The following is an 18800-nucleotide window of genomic DNA, read 5'->3' on the forward strand; positions in this document are numbered from 1 at the left end:
CCAGGAGACAAATTATCCGCAGAGGTCTCCTCCTCTCCAAAACAAAAGGACCAGGAGAGTAAAACCAGAAAAAAACACTAAATGAAGCAGTTCATGTTGAAAAAAATCACTGTTTCTCCAATGCTGTGGACACAGGACATCTCTGAGGGGCTGTTAACGCTCAGCTTGTTTCACTGATAACTTAAGGTCCAGAATAAAATCCTTCATATAGTTGAAACGACCAAGATCTAAAAAGTCTACTGTAAAAATGTAGCTTAAAAAGCTCAATTCTGATGCTTCTGGCAGGCAACGACGGCGCAGACGCATGCGCAAATAGGATATGACACCAGTGACAGGCGACCATATGAAACAGAATTTGATTAAAATTACAGATATATTTGGGTAAGTATATGTAAGTACATAACTCTGTAAGCTACATAATATACCTTTAAGTAATGCTAGCTCTCTGGGTTCAACTCATCACAAACAATCTTTAAACAATGTTATTTTCACATATCTGAACCGCTTGTCATGTGTTGTCTCTTCTTTAATTACAGTTACTGATCACTCAAAATGAGTAATCAATGATACACTGTACTATACTTTAATTATATTTAATCACACTGAGATTTCTTTTCATTTTCTAAACAATTAGACTTTCAATGGTTTAAAAATGTTTAAGTCAAACTTAAGATATTTGTGGCTACTACCACTCGACATACATATAGCGTGATGAGAAACTGCTAAATTGCTAACATGAAACTTATTATCACTCACAACCATGCTAATAATCTGTGTAACAGAGCAACCTGCCTGTAATAGGCAGCAGTGTGACCTTGACCTGGATAAGCAGCTGGATAAATGGACAGTTGAATTGATGGGTGGATCCAGATAGCATAGCACATATAACTCAACCAGGTACCACATCTAGCTTTTTGGAAGCTGGACCTGTTACTAAGCTGTAGAGGCACATTAAAATTGTTATTTTATTAACATATTATAATTAAGACTGACAACCTAACCTCTCCGACCATGCCGTTCCACTCCCCATCAATGTTCTTCCCGTGCCTGCCGTTCGTCACCAGGTAAAGGTCGTAGGTGAAGCCCACGATCTTAGCGAGACGCTTCAGGACGTCGATGCAGAACCCTTTGCAGCAGTGCTTCATGGGCCCGGTGCCATCCACCACCAAACTGAAGAGATAATGTGAGAAAAGACAGATAGATGAGACAGGGAACGTGCTTTTTTTGTGAGGTTTAACGAGGTTTTATCAAGGACACTTTGACATGGATAGACTGCTTGTCTGTTGTAGAGATTGAAAACCAAGGAGAGTGTTGCTGGGGGAGTGAGAAAACAAACAGATGAGCGCCAAAGAGACACAGGAAGACACAGGACACTGATGGAGGACAGGAAGGTATGAATTATTGGCGAGGGACTGTGAGCGGATCGATAGCGACAGTTTGAGCTGTTGTGTTTGGAGAGGAAATGCTCGACAGGTCAGACAGCTCAGGAGGAAAAGTGCTGCATTATTAAAACAGAACGAAACTCCATTTTGTGCTCTTGGATGTCGTCTGCGAGCAAAAAAAAAAAAAAAAACTCTGTAAAAGCCTCTGATGCTTCATCCAGTCAACACTTCACCCACAGAGAGCATCATGAGCAGGTCACACATATGGGAATCCAAGTACATTTAAATGACTTATCGGTCAAGTGGCTGCAGTGTCCTCCATCAGCTCTCCAACCCAAGTGCCCGTTTGATAGTCCCTCTGACACTCAGCTGTGGCCTCACAGTGCAACTTGCACATTTGGCAAATTGTTATTACTACAAGCCAAAGTAAGGTCAAACTTAAAAATCTTTTTTTTGCCAACAAATGAAGTCCAGCGTAAGCAGAAATGGAAGGAAATACAAGGTAATTTTAAGGATTTTTAATGGTTGTAATTTGCTATGATTCATTTCCTCTGTATATGCAAATAAATTCATATTATTAACATGATGTATTCCTGATGCCTTCAGCATTTACTCACATAGAAAGATCCTACATGATATATAACAACGTAAGTGCTGCACTTAATTATTCTATACACATCACACATGCTCTGCTAACAGTTCAGGTGCTACTTAGCTAATGGATGCATAATGTCACAACAGCACTTTCCACAGAATAGATGAAAGCAGCTAGACTTGAAATCACATGTATGTGATTGACAGATGGTAAAGCAACATTTTTTTTGGCAGTGGAACAAGCTATAATCACAGCATGGACATGTAAGTATTACCTTATAATTGTGTATATGGCTAACAAGTTAGCAAACAGTTGCTTGTTTACACATTCAGAAGACACAGAGCAGCATTAGCATTCATCTGGAGCCATTCTTTCTGTCGTCCTTACAATTATTAGTGTCCGAATTCATTCTCTGTTAACTTTTGTTTCGGTCTTCATCACCTCCTGAGGAAAATATCTGGCAGCTTTAGCAGCTAAATGCTACAATATGTTCAACAGCTAGTTGCTAGGTTTATTTGTCTGCCGTGTGGCGCTGGGTGGCGCTAACCCTAACCTGTAGGGTACAGTGGGAGAGAGCTAAAATGATGATGAAAACAATACTATTGACTCCTTTTCATAGGTAGAGTAATTTGATTTACTGTTAATATTAAAACACCTTATTGATTGGTACAATTTGAAAAATACTACACGCAGGGAGCATTTATATTAATGACTTAGGGTAACCTACTTTTTCCCTACAACAACTTTTATACTTTTTTCCTTTATTAGTCAAATTATGAGTCAGTTCCCAATTTTGAATTAACATATTAGGGTCAATTTGAAGACCAAAAGCTCAGTAAGTACTATATTATTACATGATAGCCTAAGTACTTAACTTTAAAATGTGTGACATGTGTGGTGTGGTCCTCATCAAAGGTAAGAAATGTTCAGAGTAAAATGCAATTAAGTTTAAATGCCTCAACAGGAGAAAATAAAAGCATAAAATATCTTAGCCACTGCACTAGAAAATAAGGTGTAAAAAAACATAGCAAGTCAATTAAAGAGTAGGAAATAAAAACAGAACAAGAAGACGAGCAAATCTTTAAGAAACAAAAAAAAAAAAGAAAAAAAAGGTCAAAGACGACTTATTAACAAAAGAGCAAACTTCTCTCTCAGCCAATAAAACTGATGGAGGATGAACTCGTTATCTTCCCATTGGCCAGGTCATGTGTTGGCAGGAAGGAAGCTTATCTGGGATAGACCAGGAGGCCAGAAAACACACACACACACACACACACACACACACACACACACACACAGAGCATATTTCTCCTGCCAGAAATTAACCTTGTACATAAGACAGGACAAACACCGACTATAAAGGATTCAGACTGTAAATACGACCGTGTGACACATGATATAGGATTGGTATCATGTTGCTGTTATCTTTTTGTACATATAATTTTATGAGTAAGGTGAAACTCACTGTAAACTGAAATAAATCATTCCATAGTTGCTGTGATTCAAATGTTGGGGATGCAGCAGGGATATTTTGCTCCATCATTAAAAGTCTATTGATTTTGTGTGAAAGTTATTCCTGCTGTTTCTTATCTGGATTGATTAAAAGATAATTAACCTTACTTCGCTGCGCGGTTTCAAGTTCCCATTATGGTTAAAGTAAAATCATGCTTACTCTTAATTGCGTGCTTTGATGTGGTACCATGTGACTTTTAATGTATCTACAGCTGCTGTGAGGCAACTTTATCTTCTCTCAGGGATAATTAGATTATTTTGTGATGTCTTAATCTATTGAACCCAGAGGGAAAGTCTTTCTTTAAGCCTCTGCGTCCCTGTACACAGCTCACGGAGATGGTAAAGATTTACTGGCTTGTTCATGGATGCTTGGCCAGACATCTAAATTTCTCTAGAGATCATAGCAAGGGGCCTCCAGGTTTCATGGTTTCAGGATGTTCTCTATCAAACCACTTTTTGAAACTTCTTTTCCACTTTCTACTAAGGTTTATAGACTGATAAGGATTTAGAGGAAATCACTTGTTATATATAGACCCCTGTTGTGTGTGTAAAAGTGCTTCGGTCAGTTCTCAGGCAGAAAAATGTGACATCTATATTATTCTGTTACTTTCTGCTTATGGCCATAATAAACTGCAGGTCGCCCTGTCCTCACACGTTCTTATAAATTATATTTGAACTCCGTCTACACTTATTTTCTGAGCAGTTTTTTGTTTTTCTCTCATTTTTCCTTTAGTTATATACTGAGTCATTTCAAACCTCTCATCAGCTACTCTGTGAGTCAAATTTAAACCAGAGCAAACCAGAAAATTGACTGTTCACCACTGCTGTGATGAACAAAGTGGCATTTCGCCTTATGTAATGGCCATAATGGGCAGTTTGACTGCTGTTAACAGCCAAGAAGGTTGGAAACTATTGTTGAAAAACCACCAATTTATAATACTGCAAGACCCGGCTAATATGCAAGACAAATATTTTCGAGTGACCATTTCATTCAACCATGAATGTTTGGAAAGCATGGGAGCATAATTTACATGCACTGAAAAATGAAATTTTTATATGTGCAGAAACATGAGGAAATCTGAACTAAAATCAGCAGCAATACAGCTTTAAAACCACTGTTAGACACTGGAATAATAGGGAATTTTTCAGTCTTTTGGGGGTTTGAATATTATCAGCCATTATATTCATAATTACTTAATGCAAATATATAAATTAATTTGTCATTATTTCAGTGTATTGAATAAAAATAAATATACACACCGACCATTGAGAACTGAACCTTGCATAGTTCTGATACAATGAAACACGAAGTGTAAAAGTTTTTATTTATGTTAAAGGTGTTTGATACCTAGGGGTTGATGGTGGTATATTACCTGGAGTTGACGGGCATGCGGCAGGGTACGGAGTCCCGGATGCAGGAGCTGGTTCCCGGGTCTGCGGGCTCCACTATGACAAAGGGCCTCTCCTCCAGGGTGACCACTCTGAGGTGCTGGGAGTCATCCAGAGGCTTCAGGAAGGAGCCGTAACGAGACCAGGGGTGGTAACGTAAACGCAGGTGTCCGTTCTCCCACCAGCCAACCTGGAAAATGCACACAAACACATATAGAAACTTTTCTAAAACGAAAAAAAAAAAAAGAGATGCTACTGTAGTGACTTTAATTGTATCTCAGACTGATACTAAGGCAGAATAGCCAACCAGGCACTGACACCAACTTGTTCTAAATAGAAAAAATACTCAGTGAAAATTAAAAGGTTGCTAATACTCAGGACCACAAACACCCTCACAAGAGAGCAAAATAAGGCTCATAAAAACACAATGCCACTACACACCTTTAAAAAAAAAAAAAATCACACACACTCACACACTGCAATCACATCAAACTATAAGCAAACAAATAAAAAAACACATAAACTGAATTTATATGAAGCCTCAATCAATCACAGTTAATTAAGCTACTGCTCAAGGATTGCATAGTGCCCGTCATCAAATATTGCACAATGCCCAGTTTAAATAGAAATCAAAGAAAAAAAAAAAACAGAGAAAACAACAAAAAGATCATTAGATTACAGCAGTAGGCCCATAACCCTGTGCCCAGAGCCACAGCGTGCTTGATATCCCGACGTCCCATGAATCATACCCTCCACCTCAGTTTTGCACCTTAGTTCTAACAGGCAGATGACTGGGAACGCAAAACAAAATGTTTGGCGTCCCTCGTGCTGTTATCTGCACCAAGCTGCGCTTCGCTGGCCACGGACAGGTAGGAGAGAGAGTGAGAGAGAGCGCTAGCTTCCGTTGTCCCCTAAATAATCTTCCCCAGGGTCCTAAAGGCATCCCTGTAACACTACCTATTGAAATGAAACACATTAACGCATTAACTTTTCAACCAAATTCATCCCGGTTTTAGTGTTGATGCCCTGACCTGCAAATCAATAAGTACATGCTTAATGAGAAGCTAAAAAAAAAACAGTTTCCAGTTTAAAGGAACACTCTTTAATTTGTGTCGCCATCTGTCTATTAATCGTACATTATCACTGTTCGAGTCCTCTGTTAACTCAAGCATTGAATCTTATGCTTATTCCTACACAGTTACAGTATGTTTCAGAGCAGAAACAGTGAGCTGTGATGATAGGGAGGTATAACACAACCCTGAAATATGTGTCTGCCGTATAATGAGCAGTTTGTTCATGTTAACTGAGCTAAATAATTTCCTGCTGCAACATGGTATTCTGAAATACAAACTAACACTAAGAGAAAGACAGTTTACAGCATCACAGTGACCTACATGTGTAAACAAATCTGCTCACGCTGACTGAGGATGTTACTGGATGGATGTGCAACCACAACACAGCAAATGTGTGAGGTATTTTGTCATTTCATAGCTGTGGTGTTGTATATTGATGATATTTGCATACAACCAATTCTCCTGTGGATCATCCTGATGATGTCAGACGTGGCTGCTGGGATTTGTGAAAAAAGCACACTAAGCCTTTTTAGACACGCACACACACACACGTTTTGTTTTGTTTTTTTTTACCTTAGCCTCAAACATCCCCTCCAATGAAAATCAACTCTTTAACCTTGTTAATGTGTCCATATAGTGTTTGTTTTATGATACAAGACATATGAATATGTATGTCTCCAATGTTCCCTCCGCTCTGCTCTTTCATCACTCAACCTAGCACAAGCAGTGGTGGTGGGCGGGGCAAAGACCTCATCCAGAATTTCTCAATGAGGAAGTAAGTGAAGATGTGCTTCCAGCCCCTTTGCAAAGTTTTTTTTTTTTTACTTATTTATATGACAAAAGCATGTTAAATAAAATGTTAATCATAGCCCAGTATGTTTACATACTATAAAACATATCTCTGGAGGGGATTTTAAAGGCTACATGCCAACAGTAAACCAGTGCACTAACTGAAATCTCGCCATAATTTCAACCTTAAAACCAGGTTTAAAAACAAAAGCAAATGATTAACCTCGTGGAAAACAGGGAAAAAATGAAGGTATAGAAAGGTCCGTCTCCTCCAAACGGTCTGGAGCATGACCACTGTATTTATCTACGACAACAATACAAAACCAAACAAAACATGTCCCATTTCCCCAGTGCTGTGCACCTGTATCACTGGACTATAACAAAACAAACAAATCGAACACCTTCCATCTCCTCAGTACTGCACGCCTCCCCCACCAGTGGATGTTACGGACCACACCCCCGAGCCCACACTCCACCCTACCTGCTTTCTGCCTAGGCCCTAAAAAACATCAATACCTAACACCTAATTGGGATGAATTTTTTTTTTTTTCACTATTTCTCTCTCCCTCTCAATGAGTCAAATTATGAATCTATAACGATAACAAAAATCTGTCAGTTGTTTTGTCCCACCGTAATATTGTATGTCAGGGTATTAAGTATTACCTCCTTATTCATGCAGTTTAAAGTGTGAGGGAAATATCAAATTATGCAACCTAACCAGGTCAATTGTGTAATAAAATTTTGTCATTTAAGGTAGAGTTATATTGTCTTAGTTAGGTCAAATGTACTTTGACGTCTGGTCAGATAATTTGACCATATTACATGTTATCTTTTCTTACGCTTCAGTGTAAACAGGTCATATATCAGCAGTAAAGTTTTGTCAGTTGACTGGGTCAGCTACCCTCCAGGTCCACATGGCAGTTAGTAGGTGTAAATAATTACTAACAACTAATCTCATCCAAACAGATGTTAAAACTGGATCCAGCTTTTCATCCTCACTTGAGGGGTCAGTCCCCGTAATGTACCGTGGACACAGATATTCCCATAACATGATGAAGAACAACTAAAAACATAATAGTCTGCACAGGCAGAAAAAACATAGATGCACAAATGCTGCACAAAAACACATAATCTGACACACAGGACCCATAGACACAATAGGCACAAAAACACAAATAGGTTCGCTGGTACACATCCACATTATTATTCATAATTATTCATTTTGGCCACTTTAACACATTAACACAACGACCAGAGATACAAACAAGAGTGTGATGTAAATCTGCAGCACCTGGCACATTGGACCAACCTCACTCACTGTATCATTTATGCACTTTCTGTCTCGCTGTTTTTCACCGTGTCTCTGCTCTCCTCTCTCTCTGTCTCCCTGCTGCATAAATAATAATAGGCAGATCCAATAGTTCATTATAGGACGACATGATAATTTCCTCTGCTATGCTCATTTGTCCTCCAGTTCACCCCCTTACATGTTTTGCATTAACTGAGGTAAATGCTTTCTGCCGCGCTTTAAAGACAAAAAGACTCACATTCATATGCATGCAAGCGCGCGCACGCACGCACGCACGCACACACACACACACACACACACAGATCACTGATTACTATACTTGTGGGAACACCATGCATTCTGTAGCACCTTACCCTAACCTTAACCATCACAACTTAATGTCTAACCTTAACCCAAACCTAATTTTAACTCTAACCTAAACCCAAGTCCTAACCTTCAATCAGTCATTTAAACTTGTGGGGTCCAGCATTGTGGTCCTCATAAGATGTCAGACCTCACAAGTATAGTGGGCTCCTGGTTTTCAGACCCCATGAATATAATAGACCTTAACTATCTAAATTCAGTGTCTAATCCTAACCCTAAAACCATGTCTTAACCCTCAAACAATTTGAATTTGCGGGATCCAGCACTGTGGTCCCCACAAAGCTGTTGTACCCCACAAATACAGTGAAACAAGGCCACACGTACACATATACAAACACAGACAGCCCAGACAAGGACTGAATCCCTGGATTGCCAGCCCAGCAGAAGACAGGAACGGGGAAGGATTTGGTATTTTGAGGTTCTCAGTTATCAGAGCTCAGACAGACCTCCAGATTTTTATCAGAATTATGAGACTCAGTGAAAACACCAACATTAAATGCAACTTAAAAAAATAAAAAATTCACATACTACAAATTGAACGGGTTCTATGTTTATTGGCAGCCTTGCCAAAATGTTGCAGTAAAAAAATATTTTTTACTATTTTTGATATTTCCATTAGAATTAATAATCTGAGGTGCACTGCTCAGTGGACTCAACAGTTTTTTGGGGGGAGGGGGCTACCTGGAAGAATCAATAATTCAGTGTACATTACTACCAAAATCAACACTCTCATCATTGCATTTCCAGTCATTGCTCCCAAAATGCTCTGTGGAATCAATAATTTGATCTGCTTCCCACCTCCTGTCAATAATCTGACATTAATTATCCCAAATCATCCACCAACTGCTTTAGAGAGTCCAATACTTAGAAAGGAATATTTGATGTTCTCTGTATTGTTGTGTTTGGTCATTGTGACACAGCTCTTCTTCTGTTTATTACAAACATATCACTGCTGCTGCTGCTGCTGCTGCTGCTGCAGAGGTAAAACCCACCACTGTCTGAGCACCAGAGGACCTTTTCATACAAAGACCAAACACTCAGTGATAAGAACAGCAACTGTAACAACTACTCCAACCTGGGAATAAGCTGAATCATAGTTACAGTGGTCTGCTTCTAGAAGGCAGCAAATACATTAATTCATAAACCACTGACATCATTGCGTCATATTTGCATTCTGCCTAGTGTCAACTGGTTTCTGCCCTTTATCTGTTTGCTTCTCTCCCCCTCTCTGTGCTCACATATACAGCATTTTAATACAGCTGAATTCCCAATGAAGTTGTTCTTGTTTACATGTTTTACTGTTTCTGTTGGCAGATAACAGAACAAGTTTGAAATAATGACTGAAACGTGTCTCATTGAGACTACATGTTAACTTCCAAGCCATTTCCAAACTGCTGATCTGCTGCTGCTGAAAACCTGATTTTATAACTGTGACATCGTCTGATAAAATCACCAAACACATCAGTTAAAGACAAAGACTGTGCTGTGATTTCAATTATTTTTAGTTGCAAAATGATCATGCAGAGAGTACATTAGAAGAGACCAAATGTCTCTCTTATATAGTTGCTCACACTGGGATCTTTTCTAAGTAGTCATGGTTTGTCCAAAAAGTTGCTAGGTTTGTTGCAAGGTGCTTTTTTTGAAAAAAGTCTTTTAATCTAGGGACAAATATTCTAAGTTGTCAACACTGCAGACTGTAAACACCCCTGAATAAAAACTGTTCTAATTAAACTATTTCATTTGAAAGAGCAAAAGCTAATAGGGAAACTCAAAGTCAGTCACGTGGCATTCGGCTGACCAATGGTGGAACTATGATCACTCAACTCTATCACTCAGTCAGTCAGTCAGGGACATTTGCAATTATAGGGCTGGCCCTGCTGTTGCAGTTCAGCCAAAAATAAGGGTTGGGTGTAATTTGGTGTAAATATGAATAAGTCTGGTCCTGTTAGATTTTATTGAAAAGATAATTTTCCTCTAACCTCTGAGTTTATTACATAGGTAATAGACTTCAGAGACTTGCCTATTTCACTACCATCAGATGATTCAGCTGTACCAAAGGTTCAAATTGAATCAGACACTTACAAGCTATTTTTAAGCACAAAGATCACCTGTATAAACATCATATGGCAACAAAAATCTATGTGACTAAGTTTACTGTGAAAAATTAAAATTGTATGGAGTTTTTCTTTAAGACCAGTTTTTTTGAGGCTTGAAGCACACTAATTACTAAAAGTCTGAAGCATCAGTTTTGACATTCTTTATCCCTCTGTTGCAGATGCCTTATCCTCCTAATCAAAATGCAATTCTAGTTTTCTGGAGTAGCTGTATGAATAGAATAACTTGTGTAAAATGAGACATGAGTTCAATCTTTGCACTTATATTGGATTATACTGCAGTGTTTTTGTTTTTTAAAAGTTTAATTAGAAGTACTCATGGCTGTGGCACTGTGGTGATTTGGACTGATTCACATGCTCCGCCATTACCATGTTATTTTGAAATTTGGCTGATGTTCATTTTTTATTCATTTTTTTTACTTCTGTAACCTTCAGTAACAAGTATAAAGTTCTACTTTATAAATGTAGTTTTTTCAAATCATTATTATTGAATCTCCTGCTGTCTGGACTTTCTGTCTGCTTCTGTCCTTTGCAGTTGAGTCATTATTTATTTTGGTCAGACTGTCCTGGTTTCTGTTCTGTTTCCCAATGATGTTGCCCATCTGGAGATGAGTCAAGGCTCTTTAAGTACCAACACAACTAATATTTAACCTTGTGGTTTCCCTGAATGCTAAAAAGTTACAGCACTCATCCAACACTGAAATGTCAGGGGTAAAAGGTAAAAGGACTGGACGCAGCTGCCTAGAAGTCCTTCCAATAGAAAGAATGAAAATACAGAAAATACAGCCCTTAGTTATAATTACTGGAGGTCTGGCGACTGTTTTATGGACAGCGAAGCATCAAGGGGGGATCATCATCCATGGGACTCCTGCTAGTAGTGGATTCATTACTACTTAAGTGATTTCTTTTAGATACATCAACTTAAAAAAAGGGGAAAGATGCTTTGTACCATATTTAGCTACATGCTAATTTCCATCTGGGCAGAAAGCTATTGGTGTCAACTGAACCAAAAGAAAACAAAGTTTGATTAAATGTATTATTTAATTAATAAAGTCTGATCCATATTGACTTCAAAATGTTGCTCTAGGCTCAGTCAAGGTCTGCAGTATTAAAGTACTGTATTTTTAATTCTTATTAAATATGAAAACATGAGTTCAATGAGTGCACTTAAGTATGGAGACATGGACAGTTTCAAAAGCCCAAGGTCAAACCTTCTGCATGAGCTCAGGATTTATCCTAAAAAGAGTGGGGCAATAGCAGAGATTGTGACAAATTAGCATACTCCAAAATGGTGTATTATGGGGATTAAACTTTCTCATTTAATACCAATTTAAAAATCCTGCCTACACTGCAGCTTTAATAAGTTGATGTAGTGAGCAGATAAGCTCCCTCAGTTTAATATATGTCTCAGATAATGTCTGATCTCTGCTGATTGTTTGTGTGATCACTGAGCACTGAAACCATTATCAACTTTTCTCATCAATCATCAGTCTTATTGTCACCTTGCTTATTCTACATGATCTTTCAATAGTTCATGAGTGGAGGGTTAAAATGCTGATGTTTTTAAATCAAAGCTGCTACAGTCGTGCTCAAACTGGGTTACCTCCAGAACAATTATGAAACAGAAATATCTAAAGTGAAGGTAAAGCGGTAAACGTCCATATTGTATAAGATAGATGTCCATGTCTTTTTTGATTATAAATCAGGTCTAGGTTCTATATTAATACTGTGAAAGTATCAAAATGCTCAGTCCACAGAGAATGCACACAGCTTATATTCAGAAATTGAGCCTTAAAACGAGCTATCAGGACTTCTGTAACTTTGTGATGTCACAACAAAGCAGTCACTGCCCTCAGCTCACCTGCACCCACCATTCAACCTTATAGGATTTGGTTTCTCTGAGTGTTTAAATAAAATCTGCTATATTTTTAAAAGATCACTAAGACAACAGTCAGCCAATCAGAAGAGAGGCTCAGAGCCACAGTACTTAACACCACAAATATATCATCTTATGGATATCAAAACGTCAAATAAAACACAGGAAAAATGTAAAATATGGGACCTATAAGTTTCAACTTCAGAACGAAGATTTTCAGCAGAAATTTCTGGTGTTGTTTTATTCGCTTGTACAACAGTCGTCCATCAGAGCAGCAGAGGCCAGGAAGTCGGTTTTAAAACCTGCTCTCTTATGAAGTATGGGCTAAATCATTTTAATCGATTAACAACCCTATCAAGTCCCTACTGCCTGATGCACTATGATTATATCCTGTGTTGCTGGGTTGTAAAACTCTTATTGCACCTTTAAACTGAAGTGAAATGGGATTCAGCTTTTTGTTGTGGTTTCCACTTCTCCTGTCATGTTGATTAAAAACTGTACTCCTGCTTTCTTGTCTGATTCCAAGCGACTGTACACCTCCCTGTTCGCGCTTCGGCTCGAAGAACAAACAAATGTAAAATGACTTGCTGTATCGTTGCATCATGTAACACAACTTCATAAAACTCGTGGAATGAGATGTTCAAAAGCTGAGAATGAGGGAAGGCTCAGCTGGCTGCAAAACAAAAATCAAACAACTCAAGACGCCTTTTATTGCATCTGCACTGAAGCGCAAATACACATAATGGCGACTTAACAAAATGTAATTTGATGCAGAAGAAAGTGTTTAAGAAGCTGCTTAAACAAAGGTAAATACTAACAATATTTATTTGGAGAATAACCTAACAAAATTTACGTTTCAACTTCTTTTTTTTTTAAAGTTTTGCACATGTTAAATGAGACCCAGTGCAATTTCCTGAACTTAGTTAACTTTTCTACAATAGAATTTATCTAATGGCACTGTTGGCTTGTCTTCATGGTTTGTGTTTTGCACAATCATGCATCCATAAGCACATGTTAACATGTGTGGATACTGTGGTATGGATTCCTTCAGAATGCTGTTATGCAACATATTCATGTCACTAAAAATATCAACAAATTAAACCAAATCCTGCTCTTATTCATTCAGGTTTAGTAGTAGAGAAATTATTCGCTTTGTGAGCTTCTTGAAGTAAAAAGATGCAAAATTGCAAAATGTAAAATTAAGAGTTTAGTGAATCGGGCCATTTCATAAAGAGTTGGTAACTGAATATTTTTGTGCAAGCAATATTTTTGAGGACATTTAAGATTACTTACAATAAAAAGTGATATTATATGGTCTGATTAATTAACCGTTCATTATGACAGCTCTCAAGTTTTCTTAAGTCCTGGTGCAGATAGGAAGATATTTTCTTGCCTAATATCAAGAGCAAATATTCATCATGGGAATTCTCCTCTTGCTCTGAGACTCTTGATAAGTATAGCCCTGATCTCCCTACAAGCTCTACAGTCAGCTCTTGTTCGGCTGCCCGAAGGTTGCTGTGCTCTGTAAATATACTCCCCGATTCAGTTCAGGAGAGGTTAATTCAGCAAATGTACACCTGGGAAATGGGATGTTCAGATAAATGAGGTTGTAGAGCAACCGCTGGATAGTTCGGGTCAAGTGCTGTTGTCTGAGGGAGTTGTATGGGTACTGTTTGTCCTCTGTTTTTCCATTAGCCCTAAGTTTAAAGCCCATTTTAAATCTGGAACTCTTTGCCTGGAAAGATTAAATGACATAATCGACTCAAATTAAGCCCATTATTTTTATACTACTTGTCCCAAACTGTCATCCATTTTTTTTTTTTCATCTGTATCCATTGTATGTCTATATTTTGAAGGATTTTTTTTAAATGTTAGTTTTCTTTGACTTCTGGTAGCTGTCTCTCATTGATTTTAAATTCACATACAAAAGAGCAAGACCTGTTTTATAGCGGAAAAACACAAACAACAGTCATTTTGACAAGCTAATGTGTTTTAAACCTGAATTTACAGTTGGGGAAGGGGAAACAAGCTATAGAACATACATTAGCATTCATTTGGAGTTGTGTTTCTGTCCCAAGATGAAAAGCAAGCCAATATTCTCCTTTTAGCCCTCTTTTGTTCTCCATCAACTCTTGAAGGAAACACATGGTTCTTTAGCGGCTAAATGCTATATCACAAGCTACTTGCTAACTTTGTCTGTCTGCCATTTGATGCTGCACAACTGGCTCGGCTTTTTAGACCTTCTTTGTTGAAAACAGTGATGCTAAGAGAGGTGAGAGTGAACCTAAACTGTAAAGTTGCAGGTCCATGAAACCTAAATAATGAACTAAAAGATGCTAAAACGCTCCATAGAAATTAGTGGAACTGCAAAGTTCGGTAACATTGCATATTGTCATTTGAGCCTTTGTTAATAGAAAATTATTGATTATAGCAGCTCTAAGTTGCTCAGTTCTTTGAAGAGTCAATGAACCAGATGACAAGAATAGTTTGGCTGCTGCAGGTTCCAGAGAGGAGTCATACATAGTGTAAAGTTAATAAATATTGTGAAATCTTGAGGTAGGTTTCCTGTTTGAAACCTGACATGGCTACACTGTCGATTTCTTCCTAAATTCATCTGAACACCAGTGATAAAAGAGCAGCACAGGAGTGATCTTTTGAGAGCAGCAGTGCAAAGTAAACCCTTATCTGTCAGTTTTTTCTTCCTCTATCTTTCCCAATCCCACGGCATACAAGACAGTAACCTATCTCCTCTGGCAGTATCTCAGGCTTCATTCAGCAAAAATTCAATACAGTAAAGGTGAGATGCATCAGAAAAGGGCAGAAAACACTACGATGATTCGCACACATGAGCAGTACTACAGTTTGCTGCCTCTTGCACCACATTAACTCTCTGCCAGAAGAAATGCAGGCTGGATGTGTGACAAAGTGAGGTACAGAAGACATGAAAACATGAATAAAACAGCTGACACTCTCCAAAAATAAATGCCCCTTGTTCAGCCATCAAATGATAAGAGGGAGCTCTTTTATTTTTCATGCGCACTGCCTATTTGTCAGGGTTTAAACAAAAGTATCGTCAGTAACTTTAATATTTCGCCTAATCTGAATCTTGCTCTGAGGCTTGTTATCTTCTGCAAAACACGGCCGGGGTCAATTTCAGATCATTGCATACGTGATGTATTACAATCTGCAAAAACCCCATTCGAGCACCACCACCAATCAGTTTTGAGAGTTTTTTCGGATGCAAATTGCCAACAGTAAGTCAGAGTTTTATAGAACGTCCAGAAGGAGGAACGTTATGCTGCATTGTCAAGTTAATGCTTTTTATCATGAGTGTTGACAACTGAAAAAGTGACGGCTTTAGAGGCCAGCTCACATCAAAGATGCACCATGAGACACTGAGAAGAATTGAAACTGGTGACAAAAGAATGAAAAAAGGAGATGCTAGAACTGACCGATTTTACATCAGAAGTGTCTTGCTTGAAATGCAGTTTGCTCCCTCCAGTGTCTTCGGTGTTTTCATACTAGTTCCTTGATGGTTTGTTCACATTATACACAGACTGTGACAAATTATATTGTGTAATAAGCGCAATACAAAGGCATCTGAATTTTGCAATCACAGTTTAAAGTTCCTCTCCGGGCATGTTTTGAACCATGATTAATATTTTGTTGAACATGGTTTTTCTCACATAGAAAGTAATGGTGGCACATCTACAGTATGCTTACTTCCTCATTGAGAAAATCTGGATCACACCCTCTCCACCACTGCTGCTTGCGCTAGGTTGACCAGTGAAAGAGCAGATGGTATCAAGATGGTTAGGGAAGGAAACATCGGAGAGACTCGTTTGAGCATCTTTTATTTGTTTTTATTTTAGGTTAGCTAGATAGCTTGTTAACTGGCGGTGGCTGACACAGTGTTAGTGGTTGCGCTAATGCAAACTCTCACCCTCTGTAATGACATAGTTACGGTGACCGGTGAAAGAGCAGTGCATATCAAGATGGTTAGCATAACAGGAAACATCAGAGAGGCTCAACCTCATGTAGAGTCAGACCCAGACTCAGATGAGGACTCTGTTGAAACCAAAATCAGAAACTAGCAGAGTGGTTCCCATAGTTAGCATCTTTCATTTGTTTATGGTGTTTATTAGCTTGTAGCTGGCAGTGGCCGACAGTGTTAGTGATCGTGCTAAGACAAACTCTCTCTCTCTCTCTGTACTGACAAGGTTTCAGGTTTATTTTGCCCCGCCCCTCGTCCCTGCAAGTTAACAGGATTGGTTACTTAGGTTTGTGATGTATGAAACCCCTGGCTGTCTGAATCTGTTTTTATGAGTCATGGTGTTGACAGCTTATTGCGCTCATGATATGTCTTATATAAAAACATCAAAAGGAAGTTAACAAGGTTAAAAACTTGATTTTCATTGGCAGGGGTCTTTAAAACAAATTTGGAGGTTCCTTAGGTCAGTGTTTATGCTTTTATACAATGAGTTAGAGACTGTGGATAGACTGTCCTCTGTCAGTTTGCCAAACATCTAAATATGGTCACATTAACATAACCAGTACAATGGTCCTCACTTAGATTTTCTAAAATTCACCAACAGTCAACACCCAATGCTAAAAGTTACTCCAATTCACAGTGCTGACACTTTTCTCTTTTCTGTTTTTGATTTTAAAATCTATAGTGGCCATAAAACTTTAAGTGGAGCTACGTGTCCAGTTAAGGTCCCTATACTTTTGGCCATATAATGGTCATTGTAATTCAGTCTGATAATACAGGTATATAATGCACAGAGATCCTGCTTAGAGAACCGTCTGATATAAATTGAGTTTACTTATTCCTTAAATCCTACTTAATGCGCTCTAATCTGAATCTTTTATTCAAACCTCTCATATAGAGCAAAGCACCTTCAGGATGAAGTTCAGCTTTGACAGGAAGGTGAAGGACTGCAAACACTTTGAAGTCCAAGGGTTTATACTGATGTTGAACAGTTTTTTTTTTTTTCTTTTTCTTATAGGTTGATTTTTTTTTTTTTTTTTCCATTTTCAGTTATCATCCCCTAAAATGAGGGAAGACTTGAGTCTGCATTCAGCGGTAAACATATTGAGTCGTTAAAGGGCAGGAGCAAATGGAACACAGCAGGAGAGAACAAAAAGGTTTACTTGTTTTTCTCAGGTCGAAAGTAGTCTCGCGGAATTGAGAGTGCCCTCGGAGGGCCGACCTTGGATTTGGTGCTATTACTGTACAACTGCTACACATGGAGCCTGACGGAGAGGATATTGGACTGTGGGTTAGTGCTGGCTAACAAGGCTGACAAACCCAGAAGAGTGGAGGGAGATGAACATAGGGGAGGGGGGCTTAGCGGAGATCTAATGAGATTTGGGGGAGAGACAGAGAGTGTGTGTGAGAGAGAGAGAGAGAGAGGGAGGAAGGGGAGAGACAGAGACAGCAGAAAGGTTAAACTGAGCACTGATGAGTTAGCATGTTTGATGGGGTGTGAAATTGCGGTTAGCCGACATGCTATGATAATTAGTGCCGACTCGCGCAGCTGTGTACTGACCTCTTCCCAGCCTCTCCCATTGGTGTAGGAGATGACATCGAGCAGCGGGTTGGACAGGTAGCCGTCACTGTTGAAGGAATAATCCCGCCCACCGATAGATATGTTGGTGAAGTACCTGAGAGAGGAGACAGCAGAGCAGACGGGTGAAGTAAGAGATGTGTCTTTACCTCCATGCAAGAGGGAATCCATGTAAGGGGGCAAAGGAAATAGGTTCACCGGTCTCCTGTGTGAGAAATATGTCACTTTGGTTTTTAAGTTAGTTCATCGTCATGGTTACAAAAAATAAACACGTGGCCATGGTTAAAAGAAACAATGCTGACTATCAGTTTGAAATGGGAATCGAACAGCGGTTTCTACCATCGACCCCCAACCTCCACCTCCACCATACGCAGACTTTTCACGCTATATAACACCGTCACCTGAACTTCCTCCTTTGCTCTGGTCGACTGTCGCACGCCAAGGCAAATGACAATTACCAGGTGCTCACGGTTGTAATACGATGTAGTTAACTGCAGGTGACTGCTAGGTGCTCTAGAAGTTAACCTGGTTGACTGTAGACAAAGGGAAGCCTCAGGGGTTAGTTGAGGCACCGAGCCAAGGATGTGGTTAAAATGCCCTTATCAGCTCAGATAGTCACGCCGTGAGGAAGACCCAGTGTGGGTTGATTTTTAAGATATTCTCATAAATGCCCTGACTAATGAAGGCAATTTAACTTTATCCTTGGCTCTGCGTGAGTGTACCTGAAGTGAGCCCTGAGGCTTCAGCTGTCTCGCAAAATCGCTAGGTGTCGCTTGGCAACAAAACGTAACTATGGGTCATCGCAAACTGTTTGCACAAACAAGCTAT

The 18800-nt window shown here is 39.0% G+C and overlaps 1 protein-coding gene across 1 annotated transcript in view; it reads right to left on the bottom strand.

The window, feature by feature from the left end:
• LOC111233228 (glutamate receptor ionotropic, NMDA 2D-like) overlaps nucleotides 1-18800 on the bottom strand; it is a 136286-nt gene that overhangs the window by 60918 nt on the left and 56568 nt on the right. The window contains exons 7-9 of the mRNA XM_022760993.1: nucleotides 17955-18069; nucleotides 4863-5068; nucleotides 1002-1170 (exon numbers count right to left, since the gene is read on the bottom strand). Coding sequence (XP_022616714.1) covers nucleotides 1002-1170; nucleotides 4863-5068; nucleotides 17955-18069 — 490 coding nt within the window. The remainder of the gene's footprint in view (nucleotides 1-1001; nucleotides 1171-4862; nucleotides 5069-17954; nucleotides 18070-18800) is intronic.

The sequence above is a fragment of the Seriola dumerili genome, unplaced genomic scaffold, assembly GCF_002260705.1.
Source record: "Seriola dumerili isolate Sdu_G_001 unplaced genomic scaffold, Sdu_1.0 BDQW01000381.1, whole genome shotgun sequence".
NCBI lineage: Eukaryota > Metazoa > Chordata > Actinopteri > Carangiformes > Carangidae > Seriola > Seriola dumerili.